General features: G+C 40.8%; 1 protein-coding gene across 1 annotated transcript; it reads left to right on the top strand.

Annotated features, from left to right (window-relative positions):
- Window positions 1-537: 537 nt before the first annotated feature.
- SMTNL2 (smoothelin-like 2) lies at window positions 538-11,788 on the top strand (the record flags this gene model as incomplete). The annotated part of the gene is made up of 7 exons (XM_009075361.1): window positions 538-625; window positions 1,309-1,554; window positions 4,792-4,861; window positions 7,752-7,922; window positions 8,473-8,590; window positions 9,949-10,100; window positions 11,572-11,788. Coding segments are annotated over 7 exons (972 nt in total), but the record flags the coding sequence as incomplete, so codon positions are not given.
- Window positions 11,789-14,090: the final 2,302 nt, after the last annotated feature.

Below are 14,090 nucleotides of genomic sequence, written 5' to 3' on the forward strand. Positions count from 1 at the left end.
AATTCCTGGCTCATTTTTCTAGAATTATGTTGGCAAATATTATGGAGAAGATTGTTTTTCCCAGGAAAAAAAGCTATCCTTACAGAAGTTACAGATTAGAATGCAGCTGTAAAGTTCTAGGATTATATTTACTTTATATAATAATTTTACAACATGTTTTCATAATGTAGTGTAATTTTTTTCTGCAGCAAACAGAAAAAATTGCAGGGCATAGTTTCATGCGATCTCAATTTCTCCTCTGTTGTGTGGAGTCTTCTGTTTATCACCTTCACAGTGGGTGGTGATACCTTTATCTAACAAAAGATAACACCTGCTAGGTACATGGAGTCTGTGAGGACAAGTGTGCAAAGATTGATGTGAGTCCTACATTGCCAATGCTCCATTTCCAGACTTGGCTTTTGGGGTTAGGCAGTAGTTCCCTTCTTGTGTTGTGGTCACTAGTACAAGGAAGACCTGTTCTTGCCAGGTGTTTCTGGATATTCTCACTTTTGCTGCTGTTTGAAATTCAGCCGTCATGTCTGTTGTCTATTCTGACAGAGTGTAGAACTGGATGACCACCACAAACCTGAGTTTAGAAGATTTTTTAGTTCTTCCATCATTGAAAATGGGCATCGGTCTTCATCAGGTAGGAACAGGGCATGAAATGAAGCAGCACTGCTTGTAAAATACTTGCTCCTAGCAGTCGTGGAACAGGTCTCACAAGTTGGAAGCGTTAGAATCTGCTATGGTTTCAGTGTGGATATTGTCCTGTGGCACCAATGCTTTATGTCCTAATTAGGAGCTTACCTTTTAAGCTTTATTTTTAAGCATGCGCTATGGTGTTTCATAATTTAGAGGCGATTGCTGTCACAATGTCTTGGGATCATAAGGCCTGCTATTCTGGATGCCATTGTAGCCTTGCATCCCGAACCATCTTGCAGATTACCCCATTTGCTTCTATCATCCTTCAGTGGAGGAATGACTTTCTATCTCCATTTTAGAGAAAACTGTGTCATACAGTGTTTCATAAAACCAAGAAAAGTGCTGCCTCCTAACACAGATTGAGAGTAAGGGCTGTGCAGTGAAAGAGAAAGGAGCTTGCCAAATGCAGGTACTAGTGGATTAATGATCTGAGGACATTGTTCCTGGTGAGATTCATGTAGGACAAGTATGTTTGCTGCAAGGGTCACTTACACTAGGGATATTTCTGCACATAAATGTTACAGTGTCCCACAGGATGAATTGGAGTAATTCCAATGATTTGTAAAATAAAGTTGTTGCAAATCTGCAAGCAAATTTACTTCCATCTCCTTTTTTGATTTAATTTAGGAAGTCAGGCAAAAGTCTCCCATGGACAGACTGCTTTTCAGATGTCAGACTCTTCTTCTCCTGAAGCCCATGCCCCTGCAGTCACCTTACAGATGCCCCACCTTCCCGTTACTGCAGTAACCAGGACATCAGACAAGTTGTCAGGAGAAAGCATCTATTCAACAGGAACAACTAATTCATCTACTGGCCTGCTGGGACAGAGCAAGAGCAAAAATGCAATGGCAGTAAAAACTTCTAACCAGTCAGGTAAAAGACACAAATACAACTTGTTGAAGCTGCATCCCATTTCCTTACTTGGAGAATTGTCCTGTGACCTGGTGATAATTATGAAACCTTACTTCTATGGCTACATTGGACATTGTGGAACAGCCTGATTTGGAATATTGTGGGTCCTAGCTAGAGCTTTAGGCTGTAATGTTGCAGCTGCTGAGAAGTTTTGCTGTCTAATATAGCTAAATAGAATCATAGAATTTTAGGGGTTGGAATGGACCTTACAGATTATCTAGTCCCAAACTGTGCTCTGGCCAGGGACACCTCCCCACTAGACCACGATGCTCAAGGTTCATCCAGCCTGGCCTTGAACACTGCCAGGGCTAGCACAGCCACCATGTCCCTGGGCAACCTGTGCCAGTGTCTCACCACCCTTACAGTAAAACACTTTTTTCTCATATCTAACCTAAACTACTTCTCCTTCAATTTGAACCTGTTACCCCTTGTCTTATCACTGCAGTTCCTAATAAAGAGTCCCTCTCCAACTCCTTTCAGATACTGAAAAGTTGCTCTGAGGTCTCCAGTCAGTCTTCTCCAGGCTGAGCAGTCCCAACTCCCTCAGCCTGTCTTCATAGGGGAGATGCTGCAGTGCTCTTAGCAACTTTGTGGCCTCCTCTGGACTTGCTCCAACAGTTCCATGTCCTCCTTATGTTGAGGGCACCAGAACTGCACACAGTATTTCAGGTGGGGTCTCACAAGAGCAGACTAGAGGGGAAGAATCACCTCTCTCAACCTGCTGCCCACGCTGCTTTGGATGCAGGCCTGGATTGGATTGGCTTTCTGGGCTGAGCTCACACTGTAGCTCATTGTGAGTTTCTTGTCCACTGTCACTCTCAAGTCCTTCGCCTCATTGCTGCTCTCAATTCTTTCCCCACCCAACCTGTAGCTGTGCCTGGGATTGCCATGGCCTAGATGTAGGACCTTGCACTTCGTTTTGTTGAACTTCATGAGGTTTGCATTGGCCCACCTCTCAAGCCTATCACGGTCCCTCTGGATGACACATCCGTTCTTCATGTAGGACCTTGCACTTCGTTTTGTTGAACTTCGTGAGGTTTGCATTGGCCCATCTCTCAAGCTTGTCAAGGCCCCTCTGGATGTCCCATCCCTTCCCTCCAGCTGTGACTGCCCCACACAGATTGGTGTGGTCAGCGAACTTGCTGAGGGTGCACTCAATTCCACTGTCAATGAAGCCTGTCTTCTAGCAGTTACTGAACATGCTCAGCTATTTTATTGAAATTTACAGTAGTTTTTAGTGCTTTGAGACCTGAAGCCCCTTGAGAAGTGAGGCAGATATTTGGCTAACAGGTTCCAATAGTCATTTGGAGGGAGGAATGACTGACAGCAGTCTGGCACATATTTACAAGTCAGAGTGAGTGAAGAATCTTAGTTATACCTGAGTTGAGTAAAAAAACCCATCACTCATATTGAAGTCATTTATCCTTGAGCTGTGACACTTAGAAATTGTACTACTATATATGGGTCAGAAGTTACAGAGAGACACCACATGGAATTGCCGGCAAGAGAGAGGAATTATTTGCAAATTATTCTTTCAACTTTTATCTTACTAAAGATGAGAATATAGCAAAACCTTTCTTTGTCTTTTTTTTTTTTTTTTTGTGCTGTTACAGCGAAGGACTGGAATTCAATTATGATGGGAACAGTGGGTTCATCTGCCACTGGAGGTGAGTGTTCCTATCAGCAAACCCTTTTGCAACACAAATTGAGAGGGATTCCCAGCTCTATGTCTGGGGGATTCTGAGCATGTAGTTCTGATCAGTAGGTACATAGTAATATTAAAATTGCTAGCAAGACCGCACGCAGACTTGTGGTATCATGAAAACTTTCTCTGCTTTATTGGGTTCTCAGTTCAAAGCAAGGGGTACTTTTCTTTATTTGCACAGTGGTGTGTACATATGTAGGTGATCTCTGCTGTGGAAAACATAGATGCTAGGTAAGTGTGGCAGACAGTTTGAGCAGCGAGAATTTCAGCTGATCAAGTGCAAACTGTGACTGTACACAAGGTATTGGCAGTTGGAAAGTGGTGTGCTCACCCACATATATTGAAGCAAATTCCTTTTAGCAGGATAGAAGTAAGTAGCCCCCTTTGTAATAGGAATGTCAAAGGACAAAATGCCTTAAGGATTTTTTATTTCAGTTGAAATAGATGAGTTGAGCTCTATCCAAAAGTACTTCTGATTGATGTCACCAAGCTGTTACTGTCTGCACAATGTACTGGCATTTCACAGTGGTCTCAAATGTTAGTTTCTTTAGCAAAAGATATAGCTCATCCAGAATAGGGATCACAGTCCTCCTCATCTTAAAACAGCTGAGATTTGCATAAATATCTGGCAGGTATTTGTGGTCAAAAATTTGTCACATCTGTATGGCAGCATTTACCAGGGTGTTTTACATAAGAAGTGTAGTTGATCTGGATCCCTCCTGTTGGAAGTGTGGAGAGTTTAGCATTTTCACAGAGTGATTTGGACAGTGATCAGGTTGGATTGTGTCTAAGATGCCAATGCTTGTCTGTGTATAGAAGGAGCCTTCAAGAAATGAGTTGCTGGCTTATGCAACAAGTTTTGGCTGTAGTGTGTGAAAGCTGGGCAAGACACTGATCTTCATTTATAGAGCATAGCTGGAGTCCAGAGCTGGGATCTAAGAGGCAAAGCACCAAAGGTGCTCAGGGATGGAGGGAGGAAGATGCAAAATTGGGTTTAAGCCACCTCTGCAACCTTTTGGAGTCTGTTCTGCTAAAATATTTTCTGGTAGAAATTAGGTAATTTAAATTATGCTCTCAATTATGTTGGACTCCCCAGGAATCTGTGTCTGCCAGAATGACTTCTGCAAGCTGAGCTGTAGCACCATTTTTTACCTTTCACTGAAATGTCCATGGCAGTGTGCCCTCCTCTGAGGTCTTGCACAAGGGCCTGAAATGATCTGACCTTCCCAGTGCAGTTTTATCAAAGGCATCCTCTCACAGCCCTTACTGGTGTGTTTATACCATTCTCGCTGCAGTACAACACTTTTACAGAGGAATCTAACCCCTGGGGAAAATCCCACCCCAGGTTGCTTGGTTGGTGGGAGGTTAGAGGCCTGCAGCTTTTCAGTGCAATGAGTGAAAATCAGTGCGTGTCTGTCTATCAGGAGATTACTTGAAAGTGCATGAGGAAAATTTCTGCTTTAATGCATCTTGTCTTTCTTGCTTTTTTGTAGAGACTCCTGTCACTAAGTCTGTCTCAAGTGTGAGCTATGGGATGCATAGTGGAGCCAAAACTGGTGAAAGGTACGTATTTTTCATGACTTGTGTTTTAGGCCGTTGTGGTCGATATAGTCTCAATGGACAGGTGATCTGTTGACTTGGAGAACAGGTGAGTCCCAGATGCTGTACTTTAGCATTGGGTGTATAATTGTGCATTAACCTACTTGTACTATTATCTTCCATTAACCTAGGTAATACATTTAATGTATGTACTATGTCCATTAACATGTAAATGGGCATATTCCTCCTAACCATACTTCTTCTTTCAGGGAATAACCAGACAGTGACTACGGTAGTAATCACACTGTCTGTACTCAAACCATCCTAGTGATGTACTGTACATAGTAATTTTCATTAAATATGGCAGTGCTTGAATACATACCCTGAATGTTCTCAGGTGAAACATACCAGGTTATCTGTTGATCATACTTCTCATGGGAAATGAGCAACCTGCTGTCTGTATGATCCTATGTGTGGTCTATTTGTCTAGCTTCAGGATGATTTGTTCCTCCTAAACCCCTTGCAACAGTTGCTATTTTGCACCTCTCATTCCTGTATCAGGGCCCTATCTTGGTTAACCCTCACGCCTTTCTTTTCACAAGACATCTAGTAGGCTGTACATCAACATCTCGCCCGTGATCACAGCACTTGGTAGCCTTAGGACTTTTGGCTCTATTTTTTGGGGAGGCTTCTTCAGGCCACCCCACCTTCTTCAGGCTGCACCAAAGCACAGATGACTCCTTGGTGTATTTTAAGCCCATTAAAGGTTGCGAGCTTGGCTGTGGGATAAGTGGAATAGAGATGAGAAAGGATAAAAATTTTGTAGGGCAGTTTCAAGTAGACCTAATTGTGGATTTCTGCATTGTTGCAGTGTTAGTCAGTAAGACTCTCAGTGCCTGCCAGTGGTGGATTTTAGTTAGGAGGAGGAAGTTGTCAGGCCCTTTGAAAACACTTGTAAAAATACTCGGCTGCGTTGAAATTTGTACTTTGAGCTTATTTTAGAAACATGCATATGACTGCCATCAAATATCCTTAGTTTGGCTAGCCTAGAGTTTCATTTGTAGATAAATGCCTTGCTGAGGACTACTACACATTCTTGATTAACTCAGAGTTGCAGTTACTTAGTATAAGATCACATGGTATCACAATTACTCCTGGTATATCCAGCCATCCTATGGGAGAGCAGCCAATGAAAATCTCTTAAATTGGGCTTGCATCTACCTTGAAAACAATCCCAAATTAGGCATTACATTTCTTCTGAGGTAGTTCCAGCATCAGCACTTCAATATTTGAGTTGTGATAGGCTGAGCGCCCTAGAGAACTTGCTGTCATATCTGACCTCCATCCATACCAGAAATTAATGTGTCACACTGTGCTCTTTGCCTGTTTCCCACCTCTGTCATAGGGAACATTTCCAAATGTGATATGTGGCTTACTTTGTTGATGCTGATGAAGCAGTTTATGGCTCAAAGAAATGCAAGTTGGAATATAGTCCTATATTTTGTGATCAAATCACCAGCTTGCAGTCAGTGAAGTAACACTGACATGAGCTTAGAATTCTGTGCACTATTAGTAAAAATTCCTGAATTACTCTGCAAGTTTCATTTTTACAATGTGACTTATCCTCCAGGATCCCCAAAGCTGGAAATTAAATGCATTTAGTACTTCTATGTGGCCACAACTTCTTTTCTTTCTGTTCTTTTTCCTCTTCTTTTTTTCCTAAAGGTGTTTGTTTTCTGCTCAGTGCTACAAGTGCTTGTGACTTGTCCAGTTGTGTCATATTTGTAAAGTACGTTAGAGTCTTCTATACTTAAGTGCTGTTGTCTGTCAGTAAAAATGTGACTTTTACTTAAATGCCTTTTGCCTAATTCAAATCCTCTTTGAAAGGGCTGGTTTGGGAGGCTTAGAGTAGGCAACAGTTGGACCTTTTTGCTGCCTCCTGGCACTGCAGAGGGTTAGTCTTTTGTTTTGATACCGAGAAGTAGACTGAAAACAGAAATTGAACAGTCAAAACAGAAAGTATAAAGAATAGCTTTACTAATGGCATTATTTTAGCTTGGTTGGCAGGGTAGCAAGGATTGCATGATGTGGACAAGAAGCTTCACTAATGGTATTATTTTAGCTTAGTTAGCAAAACAGCACATCTTATCTGTAGGACAGTAGGCTCAAACCTTGGCAGTAGGAGGAAAACTAAGACCATATAAGGTGTGGAGTGAAGAAACAAAATATTTAAGATATAGGCAAGGCCAGCAAGGCGTGCAAAATTGTACAAAGGGGTAAATGGTTGCACAATAAGGGTGTCCAAAGGGTACTGAAGAAGAGGAGGTGCTTCGTCTTCACGACCACCAAACGACCACCCAGGACCATGGGATTGATGCCAGGAGGGCAGAGACGGAGGAGGAGTATATGATAATGATTTCTGAGAACTAATTATAATAATAACCATCCATTCCTGGAAATAATGAGTATGTATGAGCATCTAATGTAAAGAAGATGCTTCGTCTTCACGACCACCAAACGACCACCCAGGACCATGGGATTGATGCCAGGAGGGCAGAGACGGAGGAGGAGTATATTGCTTCGTCTTCACGACCACCAAACGACCACCCAGGACCATGGGATTGATGCCAGGAGGGCAGAGACGGAGGAGGAGTATATGATAATGATTTCTGAGAACTAATTATAATAATAACCATCCATTCCTGGAAATAATGAGTATGTATGAGCATCTAATGTATATAAACTCTGAAGTTTTTGTCCCTGGTTGCACGAGTTTGGTGGAGCGATCCCCCTTGTGCCCAGGGCTGAATAAACAAATACCTGCTACTCAGAGATACAAGTCTGTGAGTAGTTCTTTTCCAGCCTTTTCTTGGCATCAGTTTAACCACATACTTTTTGTGTTATGTTTCTCCAGTGCCACTGATGGTTACTGTGATGTGACCCCCAGCTCTCGCTCCTCTCCTCCCACTGTACATCGCCAAGTCGAGAGGAGGCGAGAACTGGTGCGGTCTCAGACTCTCCCACGGACTACAGGAGCGCAGGCCAGGAAAGCACTGCTTGAGAAATTTGAACATGATGATGGAAAGTATGTCACACTTCTTGTCTCCAGAATGGTTTGTTAATGGGAAGCTAACTTGTCAATTATTACCAGCGGAGTACAGTTGGGTGGGAGGTCTGTCAATGTAGGATTTTGAGCTAAGGAACAATATTACGTCATGTGTAGCTTCCCTGACTTCATAGACCCTGCCTGGAAATTCACAGCTACAGATTCCTCTGGCTTTGGAGTTGTTCAGCTGAAGAAGCAGGTGCATTTTATCAGGAAAGAGTTCTCTGTCATTGTAAGACTGGTCATATGGTGACTTCCTGTTGGCATTCATTGAGGATCAGATGTATGGGTTCTTCTTTATGCACCATGATGGGAGTATGATTTAAAAAGACGAGGGCTTGGAACCCTGGCTTTATTGGAATAAAAATTAGTTTTTCTTGCAGGACACACAAGTCAAAGTTCCAGCAACACGCTTCTCAAATATCACCTGGGCAGGGACTGACCTGGGCAGGGTTGCATAGATGTTCCTGACAAGTAGGTTTAAGGTTTTCTAGAATGTAATTTAATCTGATCTCTCTTAATTTTCCAGAGGAAAAGGAGAATCCAGAGCTAAGCTGAAGAGGTCGCTGAGTTTTGGGGTTGCCAGCGCTAGCAGCATTAAACAAATTCTGTTAGACTGGTGTCGCTCAAAAACCATAGGATATAAGGTGAATATACACTAGCACTTTCAGCTCTCTCTCTTTTCAGGAGAATTTGCCAAAAAAAATACTTAAAAAGTGAATGTAAAATATGCTAGACAATGAGTTAACTTCCTTAAGGTCATCAGGTTTTGTGTGGGTAAGGCAAACATGATTTGCGTGGGTAGCACTTCAAGACAGTCACTGATTGCATGAGTGAGATTCTGTATGCCTACTAAAGCAATGCATTAGTGTTTTTCTGAAAGTCTACATTTTTGTGCTTATGGATATAGATTTCAGTATACACTCACATTTTTTTTTTCTTAGTTGCAGGGTGTGATTTTTGCATTCTCATTACATATGGCAAGTTCTGAATAACATTTTGCCAGTACATGGAGGAGACTATGGCCATTTTGCTACACAACAGACCAAAGTACTAGACAAGTGAATTTGTAGTAAATGGTTTGGTTTTAATCACACTGTGAGCCAATTTTTATGAGGTAACATTAGTGTAAATAAAAGAATACAGCGGTTGAGACTATATTCATTTTACTTAGCCTTAAGCTGCAATTGCCAAAGCCATTTCCAGGAGAAAGAAAAATTTTGGTTTTGGTTTTTTTGGTGGTTTTTTTGGGTGTGTAATATTTTTTCAATGTTACTATAAAATGTGCATAATTATTGCTGAACTGTACATTATAGTATACATAAACAGAACTAATAAAAATTACTGTTAGTTGCTTACCAGAAAAGCTGGGGCTTGACTTTTATATGATGGGAAAGCAGCATGAGACAAGAGTGTAAATATTTTCTTTTCACTGTGGCAGTTGAAAGTAACAATAAGAATTTGATTTTACGAATCAGGTTTTACAGTAGGTGTAATTCTCCCTATATTTTTACCTATCTCTGTGTAAACAGGCATTGAATTGGGCAAAGCAAGTAGGCATAGTGTTTATCTAGTGTTATTCACAGCCACAAAATGAATTGTTCTTCAATTATAAATCCTTCATAGGATGATTATGATTATATATAAGCAGTGTCCTTAGTTTCCACAGATACTGAGCTAGTGCATTGGGTCTGCTCCAGAGTTCACTTATGTTGTGCAGGATTCTTCCCATTTTTTTCAGTGGGCTTTGGATCGGGGACCTTGACTGTCTGCTTTGCATCTGGGCATTTTAGGCAAAACGCTTTCATTGCTGAGTGTGCCATTTTTTTCCCCCAGAATACCAATAATGTAGTGGTTATACAAAGAGGGGAAGAAAAACATAAAGCCTGTGCTCTGTTGCTTTTGTTAGTGGAGAGAAAGGATAGAAAAACTGCATGGAACAAAAGCAACTGCTCTTTGTTCCCAAATGCTGTATTAACATGTGTGGTTTTTTTCATCATGACAGCACATTGATCTCCAGAACTTCTCCTCAAGCTGGAATGATGGGATGGCATTCTGTGCTCTTGTGCATTCTTTCTTTCCTGAAGCTTTTGATTATAATAAGCTTGACCCAGCTAATCGCAAGCAGAACTTTGAGCTGGCCTTCACCATGGCTGAGTGAGTACCATATTAGCTCTCTGTGAAGTGCTTCCAGTTCAAGTCTAATGCACCTGGGCAGCAGTGAGGATTTTTATCATTATTGTTGTGGATCCTATATCACTAGCTTGCATGTGTCATGCCAAACAGGAGAATACAGCTTTGCACAGAGAACAGATAGAACATGTGGGAGACTTCAGCTCTGTCTGTCTGTTGCTCTGGTTGAACAAGAGGGAAGGTTGAACTCAGATCAAGGCTGAGAGCTGCTCAACATCTCATCCTGGTGACTCCATTTCTTAAAACGGAGCTAATACCCTCAGTCACATTGTCCTGATTCTTTTTGATGCTGTATAGCAGGCAGTTAAATTCTAACTCATTATGAGTGTGAGCTTGTCAGTCAGAAATAGTAACTTTTTTGAGTCAGTGTCACGGTTCTTACATAAGACCACTCCATGTGGTATGCAGCTAGGTTTGGTACTCTTTTTCAAAATACTACCATGGCTAGTGCAGTAACTTTCAAAATTCTTAATGTTTCTCCTTGTTACAGCCTCTAGCAAAGAATTCATTTGAGAATTAGAAGGGGTTTTTATATGCACACATATATGTATATCTAAAAAATTTTGTTGCTTGTCAGTGAGTTGAAAGAGATTCTATGATACTTTTAGGTGATTGATCTCTAAAACTATTTACAACTCTCAAAGGAAAGCTGCAGTGTTCTACTTCAGTTTACATGTAACAGTAAGTATGGGGGAGAACAGGTGACAACATGCATGCAACACTAAGAAATGTTAGGTAAGAGGTATTTACAGAAATTGCTATTCATAGGTGTGATTGTCTTTAAACTGTTTTCTTCAAGTGCCAGAGAAGGCTATTCTCTTATTTATTGCTGTTCACCCCAGTACAAGCTCTGCTCATCAAATTGCTTTTGTGCAATGTGATTTTACATTTTAGACCTCTGCAGATCTGTTCTGTTCTGCTGATCCAGTTTCAGTCAGACTTCTGCTCTCCAACCTGATCATCTGAGATTGTTGTCCAAGTCACTCATATATACTGGGGTGATGGAGAACAAACAGTTCACAACCATATGGGCCTTCATTGGCACATCTCATCTCTTCCTGTGTTTTTCCATTCTTTTGGAACTTCCTATATAATAACCAGAAACTGAGGCTGGGGCAGAGTAATGTGAGATTGGGCTACATGCTACAGGAATGTGAATGGTAGTCAGTGGGGGGAAAAAATAACCCTACAGGGCTTTGGATTGGATCCCAGTATAGAGGAGGAGAGGGAAAGAACAGGAATATTCCATGGTCACAAAAATTAACATCTGCAGCCTGACCTGGCTCATTTAATTGTGAATTGAATTGCTGCTGATAGATGTCAGGATTTCTTAAATGTTTCAGTGATGCTCAAATCATCGCAGCAAATGAATCTTGTAAGCAGCTACAGGCCTTAGATTTAACTCTTGATTTGCTCTGTTTTATTATTACTACAGGAAAATGGCTCACTGCGAGCGTCTGATAGAAGTGGATGACATGATGGTGATGGGTCACAAGCCAGATCCCATGTGTGTCTTCACCTATGTGCAGTCTCTATACAGTCATCTACGTCGCTTTGAATAAACCATAGACACCTCTCCAGCCAGAAGGGTCAAGTACAGTTTGCTAATGGGAAGAGTGACATTTTAGAAATGGAACAGTGTTGTTTCTTGCTTTTTACTGTACCTTTGCTTCCATTCAGCTGTGTAGTTGGCTGACTGAAGTGTTGAGCAGTACCATGAAGTGTTGATCACGTCACTGTGTCAGTAATGCATGAATAGGTTTGAAAAAGACAAAAAAGCTAGGCAAATTCTGTCATTTTGGTGCTGGTAGTAGGTTGGGGTTTTAATATTTTTGTTCAGAGATCAGAGGAAGCTAATTTGCTGCTTCTGTCTCTATAATGCTGGGGACATAGTTTTATGCAGTGACAATACAGTTAGATTATTCCAGATTTACTAGACAAAACGGTCATGTGTCACCTGGTTTTCTTTTTGATAAATCAGTATGTTTTCACAGTGAATGTTAAAAACAAAACCACTAAAAAAAAATCCTCAAAAAAGCCTTTTACAATTATTTCTTCCTTAAGAACAGGCTCATAGAAAGTAAAAACTAAAAGCCACAAGCCTTCTGCTCATGCTAGAGAATATTTTTAAAGCTGCATTGGTGCTTTTTATAGATATTTATAAAGATTACTTTGGTTCTGTATTGATGACCATTTATAATATGTCAAGTGCTCTTCTAGAATGAAGTGACAGATAACCAAGTAAAATTAGTGAAAATTGAGAGCTTTTGCTTAGAAAATTTTTGTTCTAGTCATGATGCTGTGTGCTCTGATTTTCAGTTTAAAAAAGTACAGAAGTTCAGTAGTATTTGGAATATCATTTTAATTCAGTCTCCCTTTCTAGTCAAGTTTACTTAAAACCATGAATGAAGCAACCACGTTGTTAGCAGTCTCAGGAAAAAAAACAAAACCACCAAAAGTGTACTAGGGCAAAGGATAAGTTAACTGCTCTAGGTCTGTATCATCAAGTTCTGTTTGAAGTGTAGCTATACTGTTGCTGTGACACTGTGGAAACAGTTTGAAAGGTTTTTAAATACACAGTATAAGGATCTGAAAAATGCTTAGTAAAATTAGCAGGATCCTTGGTATTGCTCACAGCATGGACAGAGATTGGGTGGGCTGTTTGTGTGCCACTGTCTTCAGGTTTTTATTTTGTCTTGAATGACCGTAATTCTGAGGAGTAAGTGTGCACCTGTAGCTCCACCAAATGCACTGTAAGGATAAACACTTTGGAGATACTGCTTTGAAGAAGTTTGGATTAAGCATGATGAGAAATCTGTCCAAAACTGGTACATGCGATACATCTATTTACATTCTTACAGCAGAATACTTTTTATTGACTAACAGAGCCAAGTTCCATCATGGCTACCACAAGAGGGGTAATACTGGCTTTGTATATCACATTCCTCCACAGTCCCAGGTCATGCATAATTTTACTGTGTGATGGTAGCACTAAAGATACAGGTAAGTGCTTGGCCAGTTTAGGCCTGGTAGCATATAATTGTGTAAAGGAAATATTAGGCAGTAAAATTATTGCCAATTCACCAGGGGGAATTTGCATCCTCCCTGTAATTTAGCTTGTTTTCACAGCTATGCAGAAGGTATTAGTAGAGATTTTCTAAAGTCTTCCCACTTCAGAGAGCTGTTGGTAAAGACACCTGGTTCATGCTAGCAGACTGATTGCAGGAGAGTGGAAGACTATAAGCTGATTTTTTCACTGCTGGTGGTTTGTGTGTAAGATGAGGGAGATAGTGCTATGACATAATTTTGAAAAGACTTACAGCTTAGTGCATTAAGAGGTCTATCTATATGAATAACCTTGACTATTTAATTGTATGATTAAATTGAAATTAAAGTATATATGCCTCCAATGGATTTTTAGTATTTTTATCTTTAAAAAAATGCGGAGAGCGTGTGCATATATATGACAGTAAATGTGTTTAGCATGAGTGGTAAAGAGAACAATATATTAAGTTGACATAGTATATATTTTATACGTATGGACTGTGTCCTAACTTTCTAATGTTTCTGCAATGTATCTAAAAGTGTATCAAAGGTTGTTTATTGGCAACTTGATTCTGCTTTCAGGGACTAGATCACTTTGTTCTTTGCAGTATTTTCTTTGTCTCATTCAGAATTCCTAACCCATATGAGAAAAAAACTCTATCCATATGTTTTCAACTAATGCCTAGATGAAAGGACGCACTGGCACAGGCCGAGGTAGAACTGAAAGGTCTGAGCCGCCAACAGCTTTCCTTGGAGGAGGAGATCCAGGTTAACGAGAATACACTGATGAAGTGCTGTGTATGCAAATGAGAGAATTACATAAACAACTACTGAAGCCATCATACTAGTGACTGTGCTCCAAAGAACGGAGGGGGCGGGGCCGGGCCCGAGACGGCGGGGCCGGGCAGA

The sequence above is a fragment of the Acanthisitta chloris genome, unplaced genomic scaffold, assembly GCF_000695815.1.
Source record: "Acanthisitta chloris isolate BGI_N310 unplaced genomic scaffold, ASM69581v1 scaffold18415, whole genome shotgun sequence".
In the NCBI taxonomy this organism is placed as follows: Eukaryota; Metazoa; Chordata; class Aves; order Passeriformes; family Acanthisittidae; genus Acanthisitta; species Acanthisitta chloris.